The following is a 15,576-nucleotide window of genomic DNA, read 5'->3' as shown; positions in this document are numbered from 1 at the left end:
GCTTTTATTATATAAAAAAGTTAGTAACAAAACCTAATATAAGTATATATTAATGATAAAAAAGTAAAGTTTTCTTTATCAATAAAATAAAATAAAATTGTCATTATCCCATGAAACTTACTAGCAAACCATACCTAATACAAATATACAGTTAATAAATAAATTTAAAATAAAAATATCTTATTTTGACTAAATATTTGGATAAAATTTTTATAATGTTAATCCTAATTTTATAATAATTAGCAATTATTTAATTTTCCATATGGAAATCAAAATCAATGAAGACTTTATGTTAAAAAAATTCAATGAAGACTTGCAAATGCATTTTTTAAAGCATGCTATGGGGTAGGATGCATTGTTAATATTATTAAAATTTTCTGATCAAATTCTGGTTTATTGCAACATTATTTTTTTAGCCACGTGGCTATCAATTGAGTATTTTTTTTTATTTTATAACGTCACATCATTAATTTTAATAGAAAAATTTTAACAATGTTAACAATTGAATTTGAATTTTTTAAATATAAAAAAAAGAGAAACTAAATTCTTAAAAATAGAAGTATATAGACTAAATTCCAAAGTTACACAGATAATACAAAAACTTGATGCGAGTCTCAAAGCCCAATCTCAAACCCATGAATGTGATGGGCTCACACTACCTCAAAGCTCAACAATAATATCAAAGGCTAAGCAATCAAATCAGGATTCGATCCAATGCAAGATTCGAGGAAAGGGGGAATGATACATGCATGGATGTGGTAAATTTTATTAAATTCCATTCACCGAAGCTACCAATTTTCAAGCTTAAGAAATTAGCAGACTTGCGACGACTTCGTAGATGGAATACTGACATTTCTGGGTTGAGATGTCTTTTTATTAGATTCGACGGCATCTGAAGATAAATCTATCAGTTTATTTTTACCAACTAAATCTCAAAATTTTCAACCAAGCTACTTAAAGTAAGGCATTGAAAAAGATTGGGGGAGTGATTTGGTTAAATTTCCTTTTCATGTTTTAATGAGAAAGGTCATTTTCATGAATTATACCATTGAACTCTATTTTGTTGTATAAAATATAAATGGATTATACTAGAGGTTGTTTTTAAAAAATTCCCATTTTCATTGTTTCATACCTTAAGATTGTGACTTAATCTAGGAACGTAAATCCTATATTATATCATATTTAAATTTTATTTTAAATTATCGTATGTTTAAAATCCATAATAATTATCCTTTTATGTGCAATGTAAATAATAAAAAATTATAAAATATTCATTAATTATTTAATTTTTATTTTTTAGTTACACTCCGTAAACCTCTCCCAATGCGTTTGGGAGCAAGGCCATACTTATTGCCTTCCGTAAGCCTCCCTATGCGTCTTTCGTAAGTCTCCTTTATGACTAGACAGAGTTATTAGTAAGTTTGTTAATTATTAATAATTATTAATAATTTTTATTTTTACTTTTATTTATTTTTTATAAAATATTATTCAAAATTTGCTTTTGAAGAAAAAAAAAGATATCTATAAATTTATGTTTTAATATAATTTAATCTAATCCAATGGTTGAAATTATTTTGGATTTCATGTTTGTCGTTATAACTGTCATTGTAAAATGTATATTTTTTATCTTATTTATTAGCATATATTTAAAAATGGAATAGTAATTTTCTTAAAGCTACTCAATTTGCCGTATTCCAAAAGCTACTTAGAAAAATTATAAAAAAATTTATGATAATGATTGATTACTCAAAATTGGTGGATTTTTGAAAATATTGAAAATATTGTATATTTAATCAGAGGTCAGTGTATGATCGAATTGAATCGAATAAAAAATTTTAAGTTAATCAATTTTGAATCTTATTTTATCAATAGATTTAAAATTTTTCAAATTGAATAGAATATATTTGTTCAATTAAATTAAAAAGAAAACCAAATATTTATAAACTCTTTAGTCCCCAAGCAATGTAATGGCAACATAAACAATCTTAACGTTAATGAATAATCTCAATTTCATTAATTCGAAAGAACGTAATGATTCAGTTTCATACAAATTCAAAGCTTGAAATCAAAACATTATATAGACAACAGTCGAAACAATGGCTAAATATTATCAACAACAGTCATATAAAAAGTTTCAACGCCACATCAAAATGTCATGAAATAAACAAACAAACAAAAAAAAAGAGCTTTGCTTGAGTACAAATATACAAATAAAGCACATAAAGCTTAGAACCCTAGCTTGGTACGACGCTAGTGCCTATGCTTCGCATTGTACTTGGAGTGCACCAAAAACACACCAGTTTCGAAGCGACTAGAGACCGAAGATGGTGAGAGATTTGCCTAACCTAAGAAAGCTTGATGAACTGATGAAGAAGAAGAACGAAGGGTTTAATTTAGGGTTTTTTAAAGAAGAAGAACAGATTTGGTATTTGGGGGTTTGAATGGATGGACAATGGAGCTTGGAGGGTTTGACTTGAGGGAAACTAGGAAAATGTTGAGACTGGTTGGTTGGCGCAGGCGAGCTTTGAGGAAAAAATAAAAGGGTTTGTGCTTGGGAAATATAAATTTAAAATTTAAAATAATAAAATTTGTATTCAATTTATTTGAATTATTTGACTTAGTCGAATTTGAAAATTCAACTCGAGTTGAACTCAAAATTTAAAAAAATTCTAGTTGCTTCAATTAACTCAATTCAAATAATTCAAAAATTAAACTTCTTTTTCAATTTTTCGAGTCGAATCAAATTTTTCTCACCCTGTATTTAATAGTGAAAACATTGCCAATTGACTCTTAGTTCGATTGGCATGACGTTATTGTCAATGCAAAAGGATGTGGGTTTGTGGGCGCTGAAACGTATTATCCTCCTATTTATGGGTCGGGGAGGGGCTATGGGTAGCTTTAAACATTATGCTAAAAGAAAATATATGATTAGAACTTATAATGAGAATTACTAATTGAATTCGATAACTTTTTACATCGTAATTTCTATATCTTTTTTATCCATTTTAGTTATAAATATATTAGTTTTTCCTTCTAATTGGTTCATAAATTTAGATTTCGTTAAGATATGACGACGTGATACTTCCAGGTTGTGCCAAATCGCTTTATATAAATTTTTAGATAATGAAGTGACATAATCGTAAAGTATGACATCATAACAATATAATGAAATCCAAGTTCGGAGATCAATTTAAGACAAATTATCAAATTCTCAAACTAATGTGGACCAACAAAAAGATTTTAGGGATCAAATTAAAATAAAAGTTACCATCTTTATTCCTTATATTATTTATTAATTATTCTTAACCACTTTTGGGGAAACCTAAGGTTAACTTACCAAAGAAAAGAAAAAGAAAAGGATAATAATAGAAAATTAATTAATGAACATGGCTGCTAACGAAAACAAAGTATATGTCACCTAAAAAAGTAGACCATGTGTGAGAACCTATGGGGGCATTAAAAAAAAAGCATGTATAAAAGGCAATATACACTTTTTTTATAGCTTCAGCCTTTTACGTATAAAAAGTATGGGTTAATGGCATTAAACACCCTTGAACTATGACTTATTATATTTGGTCATTAAACTTTAAATTATTCTAATTACATCTTTAAATTATTGAAAATATGTCAATTTAGTCTTTTTGTCTCTAAAATCGTTAATTTAACTATTAAATGACATGTCCAGATCTTATGTGACACAAATTAAAAAATTAATATTGTAAAATAGATGTTTTAAAATATTAATTTTGAAGTTTTGAAACTTTTACTGAAACTTTATCATTAACTTTTTTCAAATTTACTTTATTTTTATTTTTAAAAAATATGCTACAAAATTCTATATTTCTTTAAAATTTTATTTTAAACTTAGTTACGGAAGATGTAATGTGCTATTTAATGATTTTAGTAATGAAATGACCTAATTGATATAATAGTAAACGTTTGGGATATAATTAAATTTTTTAAAAATTTAGAGACGAATTGAAAAAGAGAGTAATAATTTACGTTTGGTGTAATTATCTGTAAAAGAATAAACATTGGTACTGTTTCTTCGGTAGAAAGAATTCCACAAGTAGACCAATACACGTTGACCCACACTGTGCTGGCATCAGGTCCTTTAATTATCTACTAATTAAGAGAGAAATCCTCGGGTTATGGTTTTGATTCTAAATTAGTTCATAAAATTTCAAAACATTCTGATTTAGTCCTCAAAGGATTAATGTTGTTTTAGTCTTTTCTTTGACCTAGCTATTTGCTTGGGTATTAAAAATTAGTAGAGAATATTTGAAAAATATGGATTAAATTTAAAAGAGGTGTTTGCTTTTTTCATGGTTGGTTTGGATACGATGCGTTGAAAAATAGATGAAGATGAATATGAGTCCACAGAGTATGTACACACGTGGTAAAAAAAAATTGATCTACGTGTTTTAAATATGTTCCGCGTCATATCTAAACTAATAGTTAAACTGATGAAACAATTTTATCAATACAACATTAATACTTTGAGGACTCACTGAAAAATAATTTAGAAATTTCATTAAAGGCCAGGGACCTTTGATGAAATTAACCCAACAAAGAAACTATGAAAACCTTAAAAGGCCAAAAAGGACATTGTCACTAGTTGTCACAAGGAAGTATTTAAAAGCCTTGACTTCGTCCATCCAATTCCAAGTCAAGAAAAAACCCATACAAACTCCTGTTTTCACCCTGCACTTAACACCTTTGTCTTTAAAAAATCTTGGTTTCTCTCTTTCAATTCAGTTATCAACCAATTTGAAAGAGAAAAGAAAGCTTAAATATTTTGCTTTGGGTTTTTTTTTCTGGGTGGTACTGTTATGTTCAACAAAACAATGGTGAAGTGTTGTGGGAAGCCAGAAACAAATGATAAAGGCATGGTGGAAGAGAAGAAGAACAAGAACAAGATCAAAGGAGCATTGGTTTTGATGAAAAAAAATGTGTTGGACGTTAGTGATTTAAAATCTTCTTTACTTGATCGAGTTCATGAGTTGCTTGGCAAAGGTGTTTCTTTGCAGCTTATCAGTGCTGTTCATACAGACCCTGGTTAGTTTTTGCAAGACTTAACCTTCTTTTTTTTTTTTTTCTTTTTCCATTTTTTGTTAGCTCATTCTGGTAGAAAAGTTGGGTATAATTTAACTTTAATCATATTTGTTTGGTTTTGTGGTTTTAATCTTAAACTGTTTGTTGCTTGTTTGATGAAATAACTGAGAAAAACTGGAACAGACATTTGGTTTTAAAGTCTTTTAAGCAATGCTCACCATGTCACTGGTGCATTACTTATTTAAATCTTGCAAGCAAGGGGAAGAAGAATTACAGTACTTGTTGATGTCATGTATTACCCCTTGGCTCTGCCAGCTCACTGGGGTCGAGTCAGACCATGCACACACTCTTCAGTTGCCATGGTGGTCCTATTCTGTGAAATCATTAGGGCTGTCGGCAGATTCAATACTAGACTTGTTGAGGGTCCGACCCTCAACAAGTAGTATTAGATTTTTTGCTGAGGGTCCGACAATACTGAAATCATGAGACACTTTGTGTTTCAGCCAATGGGTTGAGAGGGAAGCTAGGCAAGCCTGTATATTTGGAGAAATGGGTCACAACAAAGGCACCATTAACGGCAGGGGAGACCAAGCTTGATGTTGAATTCGAATGGGATGAATCCATGGGTGTCCCTGGAGCTTTCATGATAAAAAACAATCACCATAGTCAATTCTATCTCGGGACCCTCACTCTTGAAGATGTTCCAGGCCATGGCCGCCTACAATTTGTTTGCAATTCATGGGTGTATCCAGCTCATCGCTACAATCACCATCGCGTTTTCTTCTCCAACAAGGTAACTTCGTCTTCATATCGTAACGTCATTTGTTGTCCAGTTGTTGAATAATTTTTTGATGTATTTGATGTTAGACCTACCTTCCATGTCAAACACCGGAACCGTTACGCAAGTATAGGGAAGAAGAACTGGTGAATCTTAGAGGAAATGGAAAAGGAAAAGGAAAGCTCAATGAATGGGATAGAGTATATGATTATGATTATTACAATGACTTGGGAATGCCCGAAAGGGGTGTCCATTTTGCTCGTCCGGTTCTCGGTGGATCACCAGCGCTTCCTTATCCTAGAAGAGGGAGAACTGGTCGGAAACCACACAAGAAAGGTCAGTCTATGTTTAGCATAAAGCAACATTTATGGAAGCAAATCTAATGTAATATTTTGTTTTACCATTGTAACAGATCCTAATACAGAGAGCAGGCTATCTCTTCTAAACTTAAACATTTATGTTCCACGAGATGAACGGTTTAACATGGTGAAGTTTTCGGATTTTCTTGCCTATGCATTCAAATCATTGTTTCAAGTATTGGTCCCAGAGATTGCAGCATTAGGGGACAAAACTATAAATGAGTTCGATTCTTTTCAAGATATACTTGACCTATATGAGGGTGGTATAAAGCTACCAAATAATGACACTCTTAAGAAGATAAAGGATTGCCTGCCGTGGGAGATGATCAAGGAACTTGTTCGTAATGACGGCGAGAGATTGATGAAATTTCCAATGCCTGCTGTCATCAATGGTATATACAAAAATTTCCCCATCTAACCCTTAATTCCAAAGAAGTTGGCTTTGCTTATTATACGTATGGTTGCAGATAATAGGTCCGCTTGGAGGACGGATGAAGAGTTTGCAAGAGAAACTCTAGCCGGCGTTAACCCGGTCGTCATCAGCCGCCTCGAGGTAAATTTAACGTGTTAATGTTCTTTTATTTCTTTCTTATGTAAATAAGTAACTGTTAACTTTTATGTAGGAATTTCCCCCGGCCAGCAAGCTTGATCCTAGTGTATACGGGAACCAGAACAGTACCATTACGAAGGAACACATCGAGATGAACATGAATGGACTCACAGTCGAAGAAGTACTGTCTGTTCATACTTCATTTGGTTTTTGCTACTGTCACCAAATTGCAACAAGTACTAATTGTTTGCTTTGATCATATTTAATTTTAGGCTCTGAAAGGCAACAAACTGTTCATATTGGACCATCACGACGCGTTGATGCCGTACATACGATGGATAAACTCGACTAGCACGAAGACATACGCGACAAGAACTCTATTCTTACTGCAAGATGATGGCATGCTGAAGCCGTTGGCAATCGAGTTGAGCTTGCCACATCCACAAGGGGATAGCCATGGTGCTGTCAGCAAAGTTTTCACCCCAGCAGTGGACGGAATCGAAGGTTCGATCTGGCAGTTGGCTAAAGCGTATGCTGCCGTGAATGATTCTGGCTACCATCAGCTCATTTCTCATTGGTAATGAATGGTGATGAAATGCCAAAGCTCAATGTGGAAAGTTGAAAACACATGCTGGCTACCATCAACTATGGAAAGTTGTCTATGATTTTTTACAATGGTTCTTTTCCTTTTTGTTTGCAGGCTGAAAACACATGCTGTGATTGAGCCATTCATAATTGCGAGTAATAGACAGTTGAGTGTGGTTCACCCCATATATAAGCTCTTGCATCCCCATTTCCGGGACACAATGAACATAAATGCGTTGGCCCGTCAGATCCTCATCAATGCTGGTGGGGTGCTCGAGTTGACAGTGTTTCCAGGGAAATATGCCATGGAAATGTCTGCTTTTGTTTACAAGAACTGGGTCTTCACTGACCAAGCTCTCCCGGTTGATCTCATTAAGAGGTAAGCCGCAGCTTTTTGTTTTAGTCCCTCTTTTATAATATTATTAGTCGGTCCAAATTGATAATAATGTTAATTGCTACCTTAAAATAATGACATGGATTTTTTTTGTCGATGATCTTTCAGAGGAATGGCGGTTCGGGACTCAAGCTGCCCCTTTGGCCTAAAACTTTTGATAGAGGACTATCCTTATGCTGTTGATGGGTTAGAAATATGGTCAGCCATTGAAACTTGGGTCACTGAGTACTGCTTATTTTACTACCCTTCTGATGAAGTACTGAAAGAGGACACCGAGATCCAATCATGGTGGACCGAGATTCGAAACGAGGGTCATGGTGATTTGAAACACGAACCATGGTGGCCCGAGATGAAGACACGAGCCGAGCTCATTCAAGCATGCACAATCATCATATGGATAGCTTCTGCATTGCACGCGGCTGTCAACTTTGGGCAATACCCTTATGCAGGCTATCTCCCCAACAGGCCGACGGTTAGCCGTCGCTTCATGCCCGAACCAGGCACTGACGAGTACACTGAACTCGAGAAGGACCCCGACTTGGCCTTCCTCAAAACAATCACGCCACAGTTCCAAACGCTCCTTGGTGTGTCCCTTATCGAGATCTTATCACGGCACACAACCGATGAAATATACCTCGGGCAGCGTGATACACCCGAATGGACTTCTGACAATGAACCCTTAGCTGCTTTCGAAAGATTCGGAAAGAAGCTAGTAGAAATCGAAAAGACAGTCACGGAAAGGAACAACGATGGTAGATTGAAGAACAGAATCGGACCGGTGAAGGTGCCATACACATTGCTTTTCCCCAACACCTCAGATTACTCAAAAGAAGGTGGACTCACAGGCAAGGGAATCCCAAACAGCATCTCAATCTAAATCTCAAGTTAATACATGTTCCTTAAGGATCAAGGAACTGCATAGGCATTTGCATTTTTATGTTTAGTTTCTTGACATTCAAGTAATGTCAAGAGTTGTGCATATGCTTAGCTATGTTGTGAAAAAACAAATTTGTTGTTTGACTGTTTACATTGCCATGGTATAGCATTATTACAATGGCATGAGGCAAGATATCCAGCTTGTAGATGAAATGTGAATCACCAACAATATAATTATAATCCCACATTGCTAGCTGATACATATTTATAATATCTTACTTTGGTTAAATATAGACCAAATCTTTTGTTCAAGTTTAGAATTTAAATTAATCCTTCCATCAGCTTAACTGCTAGTTTAAAGTTAAACATAAGTTTAGATTTGACATAAAACATTTTCGAAGTACATGAATTAAAATATGATTAATATTTAGGAGGTTATTTTTGCTCTGATTAGATCCAAGCTGTACATGTGAATTTAAATTATAAATTCTTGAAGGTCAAAAGGTAAATTTATCATTATACTAATTTATAATTTCCAAGGGACTAAAATTCACACTCGACAATTGACCAAATGTGTTTAACATACAAACCAATCCTGAGGTTTGATAAAGTCCTGGTTAATACAATATTGATCCTTGTTAATACAATATTGATCTTTAAAATTTCGATTATAAAGTTTTAAAGTTTGGGATTAATTTAGGGACTTAGGGTGGAATTAGCCCTATATATAAAAAAAAAAAAAAGAAAAGGGTAAGATATGGGTAAGCCTAAGTATCAAAATCATATATTATAATTGGTCCAACACATCTCACCTTATCCATTGCCACCATTTCCACCACTTATTCTCTATGGCCAATTCTTTGATCCCATCATCTTCACAAAACCAAGCTTCATCAGCACAAACAAGCAAATTCACTAGCCACCCATCTCCCTATTCTCAATGGCAATGGCAACCCAAGCCTCCCTCTTCACTCCATCAACCCTCCGCACCCCAAAATCCGGCGACCGCATCGCCGCCGTGTTACGGAAACAACCACCATTCCTAACACTCCCTAGCTTCAAGTCCCCAAAAATCATCATCGCCCCACGCACCATCAAAGCCGAAGCAACCGAAGAGAAAGCCGAGACAACCGCCACAAAGGAAGCACCAGTCGGTTTCACCCCACCAGAGCTGGACCCAAACACCCCATCACCGATCTTCGGCGGCAGCACCGGCGGGCTTTTACGCAAAGCACAAGTGGAAGAGTTTTACGTCATCACATGGGAGTCACCCAAGGAACAAATCTTCGAGATGCCAACAGGTGGTGCAGCCATCATGAGACAAGGTCCGAACCTGCTGAAATTGGCTCGTAAAGAGCAGTGCTTGGCTCTTGGGACTAGGCTTAGGTCTAAGTACAAGATCAAGTATCAGTTTTATAGGGTGTTCCCTAATGGTGAGGTTCAATATTTGCACCCTAAAGATGGGGTGTACCCTGAGAAGGTGAACCCTGGTCGACAAGGTGTGGGACAGAACTTTAGGAGCATTGGGAAGAATGTTAGCCCTATCGAGGTTAAGTTCACTGGCAAACAAGTCTATGATCTGTAATAAATTTATGTTCATGTTTTGAGATGTTTTATTTTAATGGTGATTGTTGCAATTTAAATACACTTTTTCAAATAGTTGCATGATTTTGCATGTTTCTAGCTTGATGCAGAATATATACTTCTATGTGTAGATTTTAAGATACTTATAATTTGTACGCTGTTATAGAGAGATAATCATTATAAACTTATTACGATAAAATATGATAAAATTATATTTTAACTTTTCAAAATTTATAATCCAAAATTTTAACCCATTAAATTTCATTTCCATGCTAATCTGTAATTACAGAAAATCATGATCTTTATAAGAGGCAAAAAGAAAATAGCAAACAAAATCATTGTTACTGGTCTTTATGGGTGTTGTTGAAGCTGATTCAGTTAAGTCCCGAGCTTGATACAGAGCAATTAGGCCCCCTGACATTGTTAGGACCTTTCACTTTAAGCACCGGATTGTACTCGAAAAAGTTGGCCGGCCGGAGCTCGAATCCCGTGCTTATCGTCGGCATCAACGGGAAATCTTCTTGGTAAGGTACATGATGAAAACCTAATGTGTACCATAATACAATGTCCTTGTTCTCTATTCTTCTATTCCTGCAAATTAAACCAATAATCACTTATTATAACAAAGATAACCAAAATATAGCAACATTGATGGTCTAATTGTAGTTTTAGCCCCTCTACTATGCTAAATTTTGGGGTTGAATTCTTTTATGTTGACATAATTTTCATCTACTTTTATAATATACTTAGTAGGTTTAAATTGATAATACAGTCAGCTCAACATAATTTAGATTCGCTTAAAAATCTAGACAATCATGTTCAGCTAGTAATAAATTTACAAGCCAACTAAATACTTAAAAGTTATCATAAAAAGAAATCATGTCTTCACTTTAACGACAATAGCTAATAAAAGGACCAAATTATACCAAATTAAGGTAAAAATACCATAGAGGCTTTTTTACTAGTAATTGAATTGCATTTTGTCCCTTTTACTAAAAAAATGAGCAAATTAGTTGTTGTACATTAAATTAAAGAACAAAATAGTCTTGTTAAAAATTTAATCTATTTCTACGGTTAAAAACTAGTTTTTGTATATTAGCATGAGGTACACGTCGCACACCATCTGTCACTGTTTGGTTATTCCGTTAGCTACACCGGTTTTTAACAGCACCAATGGATGAAATTTTTACCAAAAAGAACCAATTTACTCATTGATCTAATGTACAGGGACTAATTTACCCATTTTATTAGTAGAAGGATAAAATGCAATCTGATTCCTAGTACCATAATACTTTTACCACTAAATTAAAGCAAATGGATTAAATCTCGAATTTCAGCATAGTACAAGGATGAAAACCCGAATTAAACACATGTTTAATAAGACTGCATACCTGCTGGTCCATGTAGCCAAAGTGTCATCACCCCTGCTTTGATCAGTATATACCCCCCCTGCCCATTTCTCAGACTTGTTATAGGGTGTAACCCACACATTATACTCAGTAAACGCCGCTCGAATCTGCGGATAATCATCGTCGGTCATAAGTGGACTGGCGACCGATCCCGGGATCAAACGGTAGCCGACGAAGTTACCCATGTTAGTTCTCTTGTTAGGGTTGACAACCAAGACCTCGGCCGAATCTGGCCCGAGTTTAATTTTAGCATCGGACTCGGTTTTGGCCGTTTCACTCACAACCTTCCAATAACTTTTCCTAGGTGAGGTTTGGTCAGTGACTTTAACAGTTTGCAATTTGGATTTGACAAAGGAATTGGGCTCACCATCCACATCAAGGTCAAGGTGGTAAGTGATGAAATGGTCATGGTAGGTACCCAATGTGTTTTCAGCCAATAATGTGCCATAAACTTCTTCATCAATTTGGTCCTTGTGGGTGTATTTTGAGCCCCTTACTTCAAGTAAACCAGTTAGTCCAACCTGTTTGTTAAAACCAATGGTTCATTTATAGAGGAAATTAATGGAAATAATATATAGGTTGAAGGGGCATAGGTTTAAAAAAAAAAGAATTTACAGTGACTTTAATGGAACCAATCTGCTTGAATTCCCAGTCATTAATGTAGTCATAATTTCCAACGGTTGAAACCATCCTGACCACTAGGCTCATATCTGGTCTTACCTCTGTAATCTGCGACAAAGCCATTAAAATCCCATTAATAGAGACCTTCCTTTGTGTTCTTCAACTAAAATTACATTTATTTATTAACATGGTCAAATTTTGATTTTGGTCCCTCTACTATGCTAAAGTTAGAGATTTTGTCCACATATTTTAATTTGGCATAATAGAGGGACCAAAACCTGACCTTTTAGAATTAGTGAAAATTTGAAATGCCAAAACTACAATTACAAGTATAATACAAGTACAAATATATGTCTGACCAGCTGCAATGTAGAATCCAATCAATACAACACACAATAGATGAAGAATCGGACAAATCCAAACTAATTCCAAAAAAAAATAGGACATAACCCACAATATGGCATATGCACATGGTGGGAGTGAGACTAGACCTATTCATAAGTTGGGTTGCCCATCCAAAATTTGGGAGGATTTAAGCAAAAATATTAGGCTTAAAAAAATGGGTTTTGGCAAAAAATTAGACCCATTTAAAATACGGGCTGAACTCGAGCTTGAACATTCAAGGCTCGAGTTTGACCCGATTTTAAGTTTATAGTACTTTATATTATGTAATTTATAACACATAAAAAATAAATCTACACTAAATATGCAATATTACTCTAATGTAAACATTAAAATGATTTTAAGATAATTATATAAAAATTTTAATAAATAAAAAATATTAAATTAAAATAATATAAATATTTTTAAAAAATTAATATGGACGGGCCTAAAATAGGTTTAGGTTAATCTTTTGCAAATATAAGCGTGATTGGGTAAAATATTATGCCCACATTTCAAGCCGAGTCAAACTTGGGCAAACATAATGTGTGTTAATATCATATTTAGACCGACCCGACCCCTGAACACCTCTAAATGAGACTCACATTTCACAATTAAGGATGGCGGGACTCAAACCCGAACACCCTTTACCATCTATACCAAAACTTCATTGGCAATGAAAATTTATCATACCAAAAACATTTAAATTTAAAAAAAAAAAGAATCACTAACACTTTAACATGAATAGTTAACACTAATTAATAATATTATAAAAGTATAAACATTAAATTATGTCAAATTAAAGTATAAATATTAAATTTCAATTTTTAGCAAAGGGATCAAAATCGTAATTTAACCTTTTTAACATTAGTAAAAATTTAACAGGTAAACTTTCTTCTTAACAATTTAGATTAACTAACAACATTATAAAAGTTGAAAGATTAAATTATGTGAAATAAAACTATGAAAACCAAAACGATTTCAGCAGAGGGACCAAAACCATAGTTTAACCTTTTTTAAACATTTAGTGAAAAATTGACATACCAGGTCTGGTGGAATCATAGTCTCGGTGTGTCGCCACATTACATCACCAGCATTGCGTTCAAAGATGCAGAAAACATTAGGCATCTCAATGGGCATCCCATTTTGGGCAGCAACAAAGGCACCCATGTAAACTGCATTGGCTGGGCAATCCCTTAGAGGTTCAAGTGGCACTGCACATAGACCATACCCATATTCCCCAGCATCAAAGAATGTCCTGTAGTACCATTCCTCGGTTAAATCCATGTACGGTACGAACAGTTCTGATACGAATCCCCGATACATCACTCGACGGAATTCCTGCTTCTCGGTGTCGTATATGGACGCTAAGGATACGATCGGACCGACCCGAGCATCGAAACTCAGATGAAAATCCCAATTAGCCCACCTAGACAAAGAAAAATGGACCATTTTTTTGTTAAATAAACTCAATTGAAAAAAGTTAAATTTTGATTTTGGTCCTTTTACAATGCTTAAATTTTTTATTTAGTCCCTAAATGTTAATTTAACATAATTTGGTCCTTCTACTGAAATAGAGGGACTAAATTACGTCAAATTAAAGTATAAAGACCAAATTTCAAATATAAAATTTTAGAAAGACGAAAATCATAATTTACCAAAAATAGTCCCTACAAATCGGTAAGTCTATATAGAATATATATTGATATAAACGGCATCTGTATTTGGCTAATAATTTTCGACACATAGCGACAGAAAAGGAATAAAATAGTCGAAATTGGGTCCTACAAATCAATTCCACCTACTAAATAATATTATAAAATAAAAATTTTAATTTCAGTATAGTATAGGGACTAAAACTGAAATTAGACTGGAATAAAATTAGTCAAAGTTCGACCCTTGTTACTATGCTCTTACCTAACTCTACTTCCATCAATGGTGAAACTCGGACCGTCCGGTTGAACAACGGTGATTCCTTTCAACTCCGGTCCGAAAGGTGGCTTTTGCTTGGATTCTCTGTAATCGGTTCCGGCGGCTTTTGGCACCGGGACGACGAGCCTATCTTGAAAATGTATTATCTTCATTGCTTCTAAATCAACTGTGACGGTGATGGCTTCTATTGGTCTCATATACAAATTAACAGTCCCGTCTAAGTAATAACACATGATTTTAACGACCCTTCCGTTTTGCTTAGTCTCGCCGAACCATCCTACGGTGAAACTCCCGCAAACGACCTTTTCGGCCTTGAGTCCTCTCTTGTTTAAGGCGGCCAAGAAGGGTGCATGGTTGGACACCAGCTGGTCGGCATCGATTTGTTCTTGGAAAGTGAGTGAAGGGTATCCGAAACCGTGGTGAATCCGATCGGAAACGATGTCGTCGCGTGATAAATCGATGATGAGTTCGTGTGTTTGGTGGTTTATACGTGCGACGACGAAGGCTTGCCGTGGTGGTGGTGTGGTGGTGGGATGGTTTTTTAGCCATGAAAGGACGGCTTGTTTATCTGGTTCGTTTAAGCCTATGTATTGGAAGGTTAAGTTGGTGGTGGAAGTGGGGTGTGATTGATTAACAATGGCTTGAACTCGGATGAACTCTTTTGCAGTTAGTGAGTCAAGTGGGTGTTGTTCGAGTTGATGGGATAATGGAATGATGGAGAGGGTGGAGAAGAGGAAGAAGGGAATTTTCAATGAATGTGCCATTGTTGTTGTTTAGTGGTATGGAATATGGATGAATATATATAGCTATGAGATACTGCCAGCCATGGTGGACTTTTAACATTTATACTAGGGACTCAAAATGAATTTTAAAATTTTAAGTGAGTTAAAATTTATAATTTCATTATTATATTAATTTATTAAAGAAAGTAATTAATAATATTATTTATTTGAACTTATTATTAATAATATAAACGTAAAGCTGATTAATTTTTAGCTTGATTGATATGAGTATTGTTGTTAATGCACGAGGACGTAAATTTAAATGCATTG

General features: G+C 34.5%; 3 protein-coding genes across 3 annotated transcripts; 2 read left to right on the top strand and 1 right to left on the bottom strand.

The window, feature by feature from the left end:
• Nucleotides 1-4,616: 4,616 nt before the first annotated feature.
• Nucleotides 4,617-8,886, top strand: LOC108474786 (linoleate 9S-lipoxygenase 5-like). Its single transcript, XM_017776801.2, has 9 exons — nt 4,617-5,058; nt 5,559-5,848; nt 5,923-6,169; nt 6,246-6,584; nt 6,660-6,745; nt 6,816-6,923; nt 7,015-7,319; nt 7,443-7,706; nt 7,830-8,886. Exons 1-9 carry the CDS (start codon nt 4,833-4,835, stop codon nt 8,596-8,598), a joined length of 2,634 nt encoding a protein of 877 aa, XP_017632290.1. The 5' UTR covers nt 4,617-4,832; the 3' UTR covers nt 8,599-8,886.
• Nucleotides 8,887-9,421: 535 nt separating this feature from the next.
• On the top strand, nt 9,422-10,254 carry LOC108474371 (photosystem I reaction center subunit II, chloroplastic-like). Its single transcript, XM_017776277.2, has one exon. The coding sequence runs from the start codon at nt 9,538-9,540 to the stop codon at nt 10,180-10,182; it is 645 nt and encodes a 214-aa protein (XP_017631766.1). The 5' UTR covers nt 9,422-9,537; the 3' UTR covers nt 10,183-10,254.
• Nucleotides 10,255-10,366: 112 nt separating this feature from the next.
• On the bottom strand, nt 10,367-15,340 carry LOC108474368 (primary amine oxidase-like). Its single transcript, XM_017776275.2, has 5 exons — nt 14,510-15,340; nt 13,637-14,021; nt 12,206-12,319; nt 11,573-12,111; nt 10,367-10,772 (listed from the first exon to the last, which is right to left on the bottom strand). The coding sequence occupies exons 1-5, from the start codon at nt 15,286-15,288 to the stop codon at nt 10,556-10,558; spliced, it is 2,034 nt and encodes a 677-aa protein (XP_017631764.1). The 5' UTR covers nt 15,289-15,340; the 3' UTR covers nt 10,367-10,555.
• Between the last annotated feature and the right edge of the window lie 236 nt (nt 15,341-15,576).

The sequence above is a fragment of the Gossypium arboreum genome, chromosome 3 (genome assembly GCF_025698485.1).
Source record: "Gossypium arboreum isolate Shixiya-1 chromosome 3, ASM2569848v2, whole genome shotgun sequence".
NCBI classification, from domain to species: domain Eukaryota; kingdom Viridiplantae; phylum Streptophyta; class Magnoliopsida; order Malvales; family Malvaceae; genus Gossypium; species Gossypium arboreum.
This window is presented reverse-complemented; position numbering and strand designations above follow the sequence as displayed.